At 46.3% G+C, this 10,861-nt stretch overlaps 3 protein-coding genes across 5 annotated transcripts; 2 read left to right on the forward strand and 1 right to left on the reverse strand.

Moving 5' to 3' along the window:
• Window positions 1–321: 321 nt before the first annotated feature.
• On the forward strand, window positions 322–2,476 carry med31 (mediator complex subunit 31). Its single transcript, XM_061750748.1, has 4 exons — window positions 322–507; window positions 858–932; window positions 1,039–1,135; window positions 2,180–2,476. The coding sequence occupies exons 1-4, from the start codon at window positions 456–458 to the stop codon at window positions 2,394–2,396; spliced, it is 441 nt and encodes a 146-aa protein (XP_061606732.1). The 5' UTR covers window positions 322–455; the 3' UTR covers window positions 2,397–2,476.
• A 993-nt stretch (window positions 2,477–3,469) lies between these two features.
• On the forward strand, window positions 3,470–8,734 carry LOC133466757 (uncharacterized). Its single transcript, XM_061750739.1, has 9 exons — window positions 3,470–3,615; window positions 4,327–4,543; window positions 5,405–5,543; window positions 6,535–6,683; window positions 6,770–6,822; window positions 7,104–7,228; window positions 7,356–7,463; window positions 7,700–7,909; window positions 8,102–8,734. Exons 2-9 carry the CDS (start codon window positions 4,347–4,349, stop codon window positions 8,429–8,431), a joined length of 1,311 nt encoding a protein of 436 aa, XP_061606723.1. The 5' UTR covers window positions 3,470–3,615; window positions 4,327–4,346; the 3' UTR covers window positions 8,432–8,734.
• Window positions 8,735–8,780: 46 nt separating this feature from the next.
• LOC133466755 (P2Y purinoceptor 3-like) lies at window positions 8,781–10,846 on the reverse strand. 3 transcript variants are annotated; one of them, XM_061750737.1, is made up of 3 exons: window positions 10,438–10,846; window positions 9,725–9,954; window positions 8,781–9,376 (listed from the first exon to the last, which is right to left on the reverse strand). In XM_061750737.1, the coding sequence occupies exons 1-3, from the start codon at window positions 10,833–10,835 to the stop codon at window positions 8,781–8,783; spliced, it is 1,224 nt and encodes a 407-aa protein (XP_061606721.1). In that variant the 5' UTR covers window positions 10,836–10,846. The 3 variants fall into 3 exon arrangements, with proteins under 3 accessions (XP_061606721.1, XP_061606719.1, XP_061606720.1); XM_061750735.1 differs by having other exon boundaries at window positions 9,725–10,071; XM_061750736.1 differs by having other exon boundaries at window positions 8,783–9,376; window positions 9,738–10,071.
• Between the last annotated feature and the right edge of the window lie 15 nt (window positions 10,847–10,861).

Raw genomic sequence — 10,861 nt, forward strand, 5'->3', positions numbered from 1 at the left:
GAAGTAGCAAAACTGAAATGAGGTCAAATGAAATAAGAAAAAAAATCTTTAAAAAAATTTAATATCTAGAGAGAATAATAAACTCAATGTACTATATGCAAAAATATAATTCCATAAATAAAAAATGATAATGAACACAATAATTAATAAAATGTCATATTCAATATAGTATGGAGAAAATAAGAAAACAAAGTAAAAGGAGTAAATAAAACAGGTGCATATTATGGAATTTTCGTAAAACATATGAGCTACTCTTAGTGTAAAATGTCTCCATCTAGCGTAACCTTTAGAAACAACAGATGCCGTAATGTGACGTACACTGTCGGTAAAGGCACGTACCTTCCGTTCATTTCCGGCAAACATGTCCATGTTTTCTTGCGGCTAAACGACAACACAAAGCAACAAACGGACGCTTTTTTCCATTTTTGCTTCCTCGGTACACATTTGCCCTCGAAATGAGCAACTCTATTGTCTTTGCTTCGCAACTTGAGGCGGTCATGGAAACAGGTTGGTCAGGTTTGATGTTTCTCCGAGCTTCGGTCGTGCTAACAAGCTAAAGCTAGCCGACGGGACGTTTACACGCCAAATACAAAAAAATATATAACACGCTAATACGCGCTAGTTATTGATGTCAAGTAGAAAGGTATATTTTATACCACCTGAATAGTAAGTGTTGTTTGTGTAGTCTCAATTAAGCTCTCATCCATGATCCAAAGTTTGAAGCCAACAATCCAGAAGGACATGACAAGTTGTTTACTTGTGTGTGTGTGCGCGTGTGCGTGCGTGTGTGCGTGCGCGCGCGTGTGTGTGTGTGTGTGTGTGTGTGTGTGTGTGTGTGTGTGTGCGCGCGCGCGCAGAGGAGCAGGCGAGGAACCGCTTCCAGTCAGAGTTGGAGTTCATCCAATGTTTGGCCAACCCGAACTATCTCAATTGTGAGTGTGCACCTGTATGATGTTGTACAACACGTCACAACAACTGACAACGCATTGTGTGTGTGTGTGTGTGTGTGTGTGTGTGTGTGTGTGTGTGTGTGTGTAGTCCTGGCTCAGAGGGGCTTTCTGAGGGAGAGACCTTTCATCAACTACCTCAAATATTTGTTGTACTGGAAGGAACCTGACTATGCAAAGTTTCTCAAGTAAGACGCCCACCTTGTCATTTAGATAGATTATTTTTTGTAGAGATTAGATTATCCATTTCCAACAAGAGACTTTCGATCTATTTTCACGCCGCATTTACGCAAACCAAGACGAAGCGATTTGAGCTGATGCATTGCAACAGAAAAAAACTGCCACCCTTTACAAGGTTTTGAGGCTCCGCATACGATATGCTGTACTTTATGTATTTTTATTGGACCACAAAAACATGGCGCAATTGTCGAGGAAGCGGATGGTCACAAAGAAGAAGAAACAGGCGAGAATAAACGAGAGAGGCTGTTGGCAATTTATCAACTACAACTGAATTTTGATTCTCTGCGCGTTGCTTTCTAGCCACAGTTGTAAATGGAGTTATGAATAATAGTTGAGTATTACCGTAAAACATATATAGACATCACTTATGCCTAATGCATTGAAGCATATCCATCCATCGCTTATCCTGGTTGGGTCGCGGGGCCTATCCCAGCTGACTTGGTCGCCAGTCAGTCGCAGGGCACATATAGACATGGACAACCATTTGCACTCACATTCACACCGTCACTGAGTGGGAACTGAACCCACGCTGCCCGCACCAAAGTCAGCTTGTGGGCATTTTCCACACGATAATGCAAAAAGGATACAACTAAGATTTGCAATTCCAAGGCAAGACAGAAGAGCTACACCGTCTTAACTTCAGCCATCACTATAAAAACCCCCAAACAGGTAAGCAACGCTAACTTCCCAGTTTAGCTCACCGACAGCTCGTCAAACATGAACTAACATGTTCGTGTCGTTCAAAGTCCGCGCTCGTGCCGAGCCCCGAGCAGGTAAATAGGCTTTAATACTTAACCAGAGCTAACCGACTGTGAATATGTCCCTTATTTCGAAGGTCCAAAAGCCATGAGTGATGCAATAAAAAAAAAAAACAGATGTTGAGACAGGCGCTTAAAAAATAAGACTTGTGTACCAACGGGAGAAAATAGCCTTAACATTAAGAGCAAAATGTCAGTGTTGGATAAGTGACCTCCTCCCACGTGTGCGTTCAGGTACCCGCACTGCCTGCACATGCTGGAGCTGCTGCAGTACGAGCACTTCCGCAAGGAGCTGGTGAACGCGCAGTGCGCCAAGTTCATCGACGAGCAGCAGCTGCTGCACTGGCAGCACTACTCGAGGAAGCGCACGCGGCTGCAGCAGGCGCTCGCCGAGCAGCAGCCGCCGCAGCAGCAGGCGCCGCCGACGCACGCCAACGCCGCCGCCAAGTGACCGACGCCTGTTTTATTGTTTTTGCCATAAAAAGTCTGAAAATGCTGGGAAAAAAAAAGAATAAATTGGTATTTATTTTGCTGATTTGTACATTTTTTTAAATTAGTAGTTTATTCCCCTCCTTGATTTGTATGGCAGGGCAAAAATGGTTGCTTAAAAGAATGCAGATAAGGTACCGTGGTTAACTTCAGGTGTTTTAGTCGCAAGCTGTATTTTTTTCCTTTTTATTTTTTTTGCTTTGTGATGCAAGCCAAAATGTGAATTTTGGGGTGAAGTGAAATAAAAGGAAGCAATTAAGGTACTGTGATGCCAACACACGGGCAAGAAGCACACAAATACAAAATGAGAAAACTTGCAAGCTGTAAGCAGCTGCTGTAAGCCACAACTCACGGCCAAGTTGCTCACATGCAGACTTAACTGCCCAACCAGACTCCAGCTTCTGGTGGCACTCAATAGGCCACGCCCCTTAAAGACACATCCAACACATGAACGCTACAGGATGTAAAGTAGTAACAATTTGTAAAAGGAGTTTATTTCTTTAATTGCATTTCAATTCTTTTGAATATGGAAAACTGATTCAATATAAGTGGACAGCAGCAACTTTTTAACTTGGTCAATTTCCTTGTCAGATCAAAATTTTCAAGTGCCAAATTGTTGTCAAGTCTTATACAACCTAAATGTCATTTTTAGTTTTATCTTGTGGTGCAAATTAACATTATGCAAAATGTTCTTTTGTTTGTACCCAGTAGCTGGGTCTCAACCTGTGAAGTTAAACGACCAAAGGAATTTTTACCATAATAAGCACTCCGAAATGTATATATTTATTTTTGCCAATGACATCATCAGCGTGGCTGGCCAAAGTTCCAGAAGGAAGAAACCACTTTGATGCAGCAATAAGGTAAGTAGAGCTGCAGCAGTAGCACAGTTTAGCTAACACTAACCAGACGTAGCTTCTGATAATAATATTAGAATACCAGTTTATTCATGAAACTATTTTTGTGCTCATTTTGATGCTCGTTTCGACGCTACGTTGTTGACCTGTCAAAATAAAAGTATATAAAACCGTAGTTTTATTTTGAAGTAACACGGCCGGAAATTACGGTTATTTTCCCGAAACTTGTCTTCCTGGTTAAAAGTCGCAAACGTATTGAGTCAAGAAGATGGAAAAATAAACAACAACATTGGCGTTTTCACTCGCTTTTGCTGCGGCAGGACACCGGTACGTGACGTAACTCCTCAGCGATTTAAAAAGTAATATTTATTGAATTGTTATCTTCAGTGGGACCGAAGTAGAATTTTGATTTTGGAACCTGGTGCCAATGCGATTATTGATCATTCGATATTATACAGCTACTCTAAAATTATGTGACTGTTTTGTGTACATGATTATTTTGTCAGCTTGACATGTTTTTAATGGCAAAAAGTAGCAGATTCCGATAGGCCGCCTACAAGAGCAGACTTGGTTGGATGTGCACAACGTTGAAGAAGCGTAGATACAAATGTGAAAAGTCTCTTCGGGGCCCCCTAGTGGTCGCGGGGCCCTAAAGCGGTGCTTACTTGGCTTCTGACAGTTTACATTCAATTTGACCAAACTTTTGCCCAAGGTTTGAACACTTTGGGATTTTTCCATTAGTTTTTGTTTTTATTTTCATTTTGAAATGTTTATCAAATTGACTTAATTTTGCAAAAGTTGATTTATTCTTTTTTAATGCTTAGTTTTTGTTACTTTTGGTAATGCGAGCAGATAATGCAGTTTCAGTTCGTTATCCTTAAAAAGAACAAAAAACAACAACAAAAAAAACTCGTTTTTATTATTATTATTATTCCAGTTAAGGAAAAAGATTTTTCATGTACAGTTTCTGTTGGTCTCATTTCCTCTTGAGGCCCTATGTTTTACCGTCAATCATTTGATGTCGTTGAACGATTTCAGGCTCACCTGTCGTGGTTGCCATGGCGACGGCATTGCTGCGGGTGGCGGTGATTGGCGCGGGGGCAGCGGGTCTGTGCGCGGCCCGACACGTGCTGTCCAGACCGGACCGGTTCGCACCGCCGGTCGTCTTCGAGCTGGCCGCCGATGTGGGTGGAACTTGGTGCTACCAGGAGCGGGTAGGACCAGATGTGCGATGCAGCATGTACAAGAACCTCAGGTGAGAACCAAGGTTGTTATAACTGGATCGGCTTCTTCTCCCAGATCTGGGTGTAGATCTGGTTCGGGTACTAGATCTAGCTCTGGTTCTCGTTCAGATTCTAGATCTGGTGCTGTTACAGTTCTAGCTGTAGTTATGGTTTTCGATCGGATACTGTACTAGTTCTGGTTCTAGACCTATTTTTAGTTGTTGATTTTAGACCTTTCCCGGTCTAAATGTGGTTCTGGTTCATGCATATCATAGGTCAAAAAGAGTCTGTGACTTGGTTCAAGTTTGACATCTCTGCAGTTTCTAGATTATATGCAATAGCCTTTGAAAACCAAACCGCTTGCAAAACAGGTGGACTTCAAATCGGCGACGTTGCGATGTAGACTCACCAATTAATATTCGAGTACATGCCCACTCAACTCAAATTGACAGCCAATCGGCGTCGAGGATACGCTGTGTCACTCACAACGTTTTCAAACAATGACGGTTTGTGGAGAAGCGTAAGCGATGAAATCGGCGTATGCGGTAAGTACGACTCGTTCACAGGTGTTGGTCGGAGAAGCGAATACACGTTTGGTGAATGTGCTACTGCCGCGGTTCAAATGAAGGTTAAAAACAGCAATCCAATCAACGCAAAGCTAAATTTACATCTTGAATATTAATGAGAAATCTGTCCATCTCATCTGCCAGCCGTAAAAGACCGACTAGAATAGCTTGAAAAACGGCATCCTGGGCCTTTCCCACCCAACTTATCTTGCAAACCCGAAAGATTGCTTGGGACCTTGAAAAATGTAAGAATAGGATGAGAGGGTGAGGATTTTCAATGTTAGCATTGATCCCATGACACGTGCAATCCTGTACTCCGGGACACAGGACCAACCTCCCCAAAGAGGTGATGATGTTCCCGGACTTCCCCTTCGATCAGGAGCTCAGCAGCTTCCTGACGCACCAGGAAGTGCAGCGCTACCTGGAGGACTACTGTCGCCACTACAACATCTTCCCCCACATCAGTGTGAGCTCACCCACCGGCAGCACAGACGAGACTCAAGACTGTTGATGATTGTTAAAGTCTAGATCTAGGTCTGGTTCCACTTCTGGTCCAAGATTTAATTCTGCTTCAAGTTCTGATATTAGCTCTGGTGTTGTTGCAGTACTGATTCTAAATCATTTTCTGGTCTAGATCTGGTTCTATTCCTGCTCTAGCTAAGGCTGTAGTGGTGGTTCTTGAGCAGATTGTGGTTCTAGATCTGGTTAAGTCTGTTTATGGTTCTAGAGCTGGTACTGGTTCTATCTATGTTTTGATATCTGCAGTTGGTTCTATTTCTGGTCTACAATATATCTGCTGCTGGTCTTAGATCGACCTCTAGTCCTAGTTCGGCTTCTAGTTCTTGTCCTAGATCTGGTTTTGGAACTGCTACTAAACCTAGTTTTGCTTCTATTTCAGATTCTAGATCTGGCGCTGTTCTAGCTCTAGCTGTAGTTATGGTTTTAGATCTGATACTGTCCTAGTGCTGTTTATAGACCTGTTCCTCGTTATAGTCGTATATTAGATCTTTTTCTGGTCTGGATCCGGTTCTACTTCTGTACTAGTTAAGGCTGTAGTTCTGGTACTAAAGGTGATTGTTTTCTTCTAGTTTTGTGTCTAGATGTAGTTCCGGGTCTCGATCCTCTTCTAGTTTTTAATCTATCTGTAGATCTGGTTCTGTTGTAGTTTTAACTGTAGTTATGGTTTTAGCTCTGGTACTGTTCTCTTTCTGGTTTTAGTTCACAATCTTGATTTGCTTTTGGTCGTAGAACTGATATTTGTTCTGTTCTAGTCAAGGTTATAAATCCTGGCTCTTGATCTGGTTGTGGTCTTGTTATGGTACTAGATCTGGTTTTGCTACTGGTTCCTAGATCTAGTTTTGTCTGGTAGTTCGATTCCAGTCTAGTCCTCTTTGTGTTTGTGTTTTGAAGAAAGTGTTTTGCGTGATAATGAGTAGAGGACGCCTCCTTGGTGTCAGTTCCATAGCACAGTGGAGGAGGTGAAACCCGTCGTCGTGACAACGGACAGCGACAAGGAGATGACCCTAACCACCTGGGAGGTGACGGCACGCGATGGCTCAGGATGCCGGACCACCGACACCTTTGACGCGGTCTTCGTGTGTTCGGGGTGAGATGAGACGCTAACGAGAGATGTTGACGAGAGACGCTAATGAGACGCTAACAAGAGACGCCACCTGGTCATTTGTGTCGCAGGCATTACTCGGAGCCCAACATCCCCACGTTACCCGGCATCGAGAACTTCAAAGGTAATTTGCTAACTTTCAACACTGCTAACAGCCGTAAAAGTCGTGCGTAATAGTCATGAGCAATACCGTGTAATAGTTGTGTATATATGTACGTATGTAATCGTTGTATGTTATAGTCATTGCGTAACAGGCTTGTGAAATTGTCAGATGTGATAGTCGTGTTTATTAGTCGTATGTAACAGTCATTGTGTAATAGTTGTGTTTGATTGTTTTGTGTAATTGTCATCGGTGGAATATGTAATTTCCTAAAGTTGGATACTTCCTTCACTCGCTTCCTGTAGGACAGGTTCTCCACAGTCACGCATACAGGAGCGCAGAACCCTTCTCGTCTCGCTCTGTGGTGGTCCTGGGAGCCAAGGCATCCGGCATAGACATCTCCTTGGAGTTGGTCAAAGTGGGTGCCCAGGTAAAAACTTAACAGAAACGGACTCCTTAGCTTTGGAAGATTCTTTTTGGGGGCCCCGGAACGGAGTGCTACCACTGTAGCAGAGATACCCTTTTCTACCTTCGTTGGCGTTTGTCTCCCTCTACAGGTGACGCTGAGTCACCGCGGTCGTCCTTTGAGCACCTGTCTTCCGCCTGAGATCCGCCAGTCGAGTCCGCCCGCGGCGGTCGAGGACGATGGCAGAATTCGCTTCCAGGTGAGCAAAAAGTTTCACAGCACATATTTGTACAGCCACTTGAGGATCATTAAGCATCAACGCCATGCATCTAGCACGTACACAATCATGAACCCATGTTACATAAGGAGAAGGGAATGATGAATGATTCCGAATGCAGCGCCAGTCGAGGTCCACTATATAAAAATCGCCTCTATAGTGATTCGGGAGAAGGAAATGAGTGAGAGTTTCCTAAAACACTGCGTGTGGCGTTCCAGGACGGCTCGGTGCACAGTGCCGACGTGATGCTGTTCTGCACGGGGTACAAGTTCAGCTTTCCTTTCCTGGACAGCGCTCAGCTGGGCATGGAGATCGACGACCAGTTGGTGGCGCCGTTGTACCGCTTCATGATGCTGCCCACCTTCCCCTCACTATTCTTCGTCGGACTCTGCAAGCTCATCTGCCCCTTCCCTAACTTCCATTGCCAGGTGAGCAGGGGGCGGGGCCAGAGTTGGAATAGTAATAGTTGTGTGGAGTAGTTGAATATCAAGTTCATGAGCAATAGTCATGTGCGGTGGTCGTACGTAATAGTCGTGTGTCATAGTCAAGTGTAACAGTTGTGTCTATTATGTATGTAATAGTTGATTGTAACAGTCGTGTGTATTGGCTCTCGGTCTTAGGTCCAGTTCGCCCTGGCCGTGCTGTCCGGCTCAGTGTCGCTGCCCTCCCGAGCTCAGATGGCGGCGGAAGCGCGGCATGGACTGCAGCAGAGGGCGGACGGCGGCGTGGCCCGGCACCACCTACTGGTGTTGGGCGCGGACCAGTGGGAGTACCTCGCCACGCTGGCTAACGACGCCGGCTTCTCGCCGCCGCCTCCGGTGGTGCGCAGCCTGTACGAGGAGGTGTGGCGGCAGCGGCGGCTTCACCCGGACAACTACCGCAAGCACAACTACCGGTTGCTTAGCGACACCCAGTGGCAGGTGCTGGACACTGCAAGTTCACCGACGTGACGCCACATTGACTCAGTCATCAGCACCTTGTTGTTGTTGTGACTTTCGGCTTGTCCCAAGGTAGTAATTACACATTTATTCCTTTATATTAACTTGAATGATGTTTTATTATGTTTGTACACAATGCAGTGCTATTTGTCTTTATTAAACACAAGAGATGTCTGAGTACCAATACCAGACATCGGCATGGTAGATTGCAAACACATAACTTTGCCTAATAGTCTACTAGCTTAATGCCAACACACGATGTGAAACTCCATAGACATGCTAACAAATAGCATCAATGTGACAGTGTTATAATGCATACATGTTTATATAAAGTGCAATATTATAGTGCTATTTTTCCTTATTAAAAACACATTACAAAAAAATGCGTTTGTTTTTGGGGTGGCCGGAGTGTATAAAAGGCACAGGAAGTGATATCACGTTGCAGTCGTCCTCTCACAAATCGACCAGTGGAAACAGGGCATCTGGGCGAGCGCCCTGCGCCGCACCTTCCTTGCCGGCGCCGCGCCGCTTCAGGATCCCGAGCGGCCACTGGAGGGCGTCCCCGCGGACGTCTCTTCTGGCGGCGCCGCGCGGGCGTCGGCAACAGGGGGCGCCGCCCTCGTCCCCCGTGAGGAAATAGAGAAGCGCGTTGAGCCAAGCGTTGCATGACGCCAGCGGCCGCGTCACCTTGTAGCACACGGACACGGTCCTGACGGCGCCGCAGCCGGCCGAGCGCCCGCGGCGCAAGAGCAGGAAGAGCGTGCGCGTCACATGAAAGGGCAGGAAGCAGAGCGCGAAGAGCAGCGTGATAGTCACGATGGTTCGGATGGACTTGCGCCGACGCCGCACGTAGCGAGAGTACTGAGAGCCCGAGATGGACAGCGAGGTTCGCTTGCGGTCTGCGACGACATCCTCGCAGGCCAGAGGCGAGCGCAGCGTCCGGAAGATGGTGCGCACCTTGGGAAAGAGGACTATTACGATCCATCCATCCATGCACTAGTATGCACTTTGTCCTCTCTAGTAAGGCAATTAATTGCACTAGTAGAATGCCTGTATATATTTTTTACTAATGTATGACATTTCAGACCAACCTTAACATACCAGTAGTTACCAATGAGGGAAAACTGCTTGTGTGGATTTTAGTGCTACCAATAAGGTCCAGGGGACTACTAGTGCATGACACGTCTATTGGTTGGGCCTAGTGGTGTTTCTAGTGCAGTACAGTAGTTTACTAGTTGGATATATTTTCACATTAGTTGGCCAAAAGTGGAACTAGTAGCTGTAAAAAATATTACTAGTACAAACCACGTATACGCACCACCTGCGAGTAGCACCAGGCGATAATGACGAACGGCACGAAGAACCCCAGCAGGTGCAGTGCCAGGCCGTACGGGACGTAGTCATCCAACTCCTCGTCCGTGGCGTCGTCCCAGCAGTTGACGTAGCCGCTGCCGCCCACACTGGCCCCGGCCCCGGCCCCACCCGCATCGTCGCTTCTCTTGCCTCCTCGCTGCACCACGCCTGTCTTGGCGAACCTGAAGATGGGGCATGTGAGGGCGAAGACCAGCAGCCACACCAGCATACACACCACCTTAACCGCACGCTTGCTCTCCAGCGTCATGCTCTTCAGCGGGTGGCAGATGCCCACGTACCTGAACACCACACACAAGTCCGCAGTGAAGCAATTGCAGTTCCGTATTTTATGTAATAACATAGTAATAACACAGTAATGGTGGGGAACATGCACCACAATCATCAGTTAACCAAATCAACCTTAATTCCTCATCAGTTGTAATAAATATAGGAACAACATAGTACAATGAACAACTGCATATTTAAAGCGTGCCCTCGGCAAATTACTACTACTATTATACGAAACGTTGTAATAACATAGTAATAACCCACTAATAGTCATAGTAAAAGGAGGGTGCTGACCTTTGCTGGCAGATCCAGGTAAAGGGGAAAAAAGATGTAACAACATAGTAATAACATATTAATAGTATCAAGAGGGAGCTGACCTGTGCAGGGAGATGCACGTGAGGAAGAAGATGGACGCGTAGATGTTGAAGTAGAAGAGGAAGCGGACCAGTCGGCACATGAAGTCCCCGAACATCCAGCGGTCTCTGAGCACGTAGCTGGCCACCAGGAAGGGCAGCGAGAGGCCGTACATGAGGTCCGTGGCGGCCAGGTTGACCATGTAGATGACGGACGCGTTCCGGGCCGCCCGCCGCCGGCCGCGGCATGAGCGCAGCAGCACCACCGAATTGAGCGCCAGGCTGAACACAAAGGTCAGCGAGTAGCACACGGGCAAGAACACGTACTTGTACGACTCGTCCACGCTGCAGGACGGCGGCGTCTGCGGAGTCCCGGCGGCGACAGCGGGGGTTGTCTCGTTGGAGGTGGGGCTCCATCCCATAATGCAGTGGTTCCCGACCGCTGTGT

The sequence above is a fragment of the Phyllopteryx taeniolatus genome, chromosome 17 (genome assembly GCF_024500385.1).
Source record: "Phyllopteryx taeniolatus isolate TA_2022b chromosome 17, UOR_Ptae_1.2, whole genome shotgun sequence".
Classification (NCBI taxonomy): domain Eukaryota; kingdom Metazoa; phylum Chordata; class Actinopteri; order Syngnathiformes; family Syngnathidae; genus Phyllopteryx; species Phyllopteryx taeniolatus.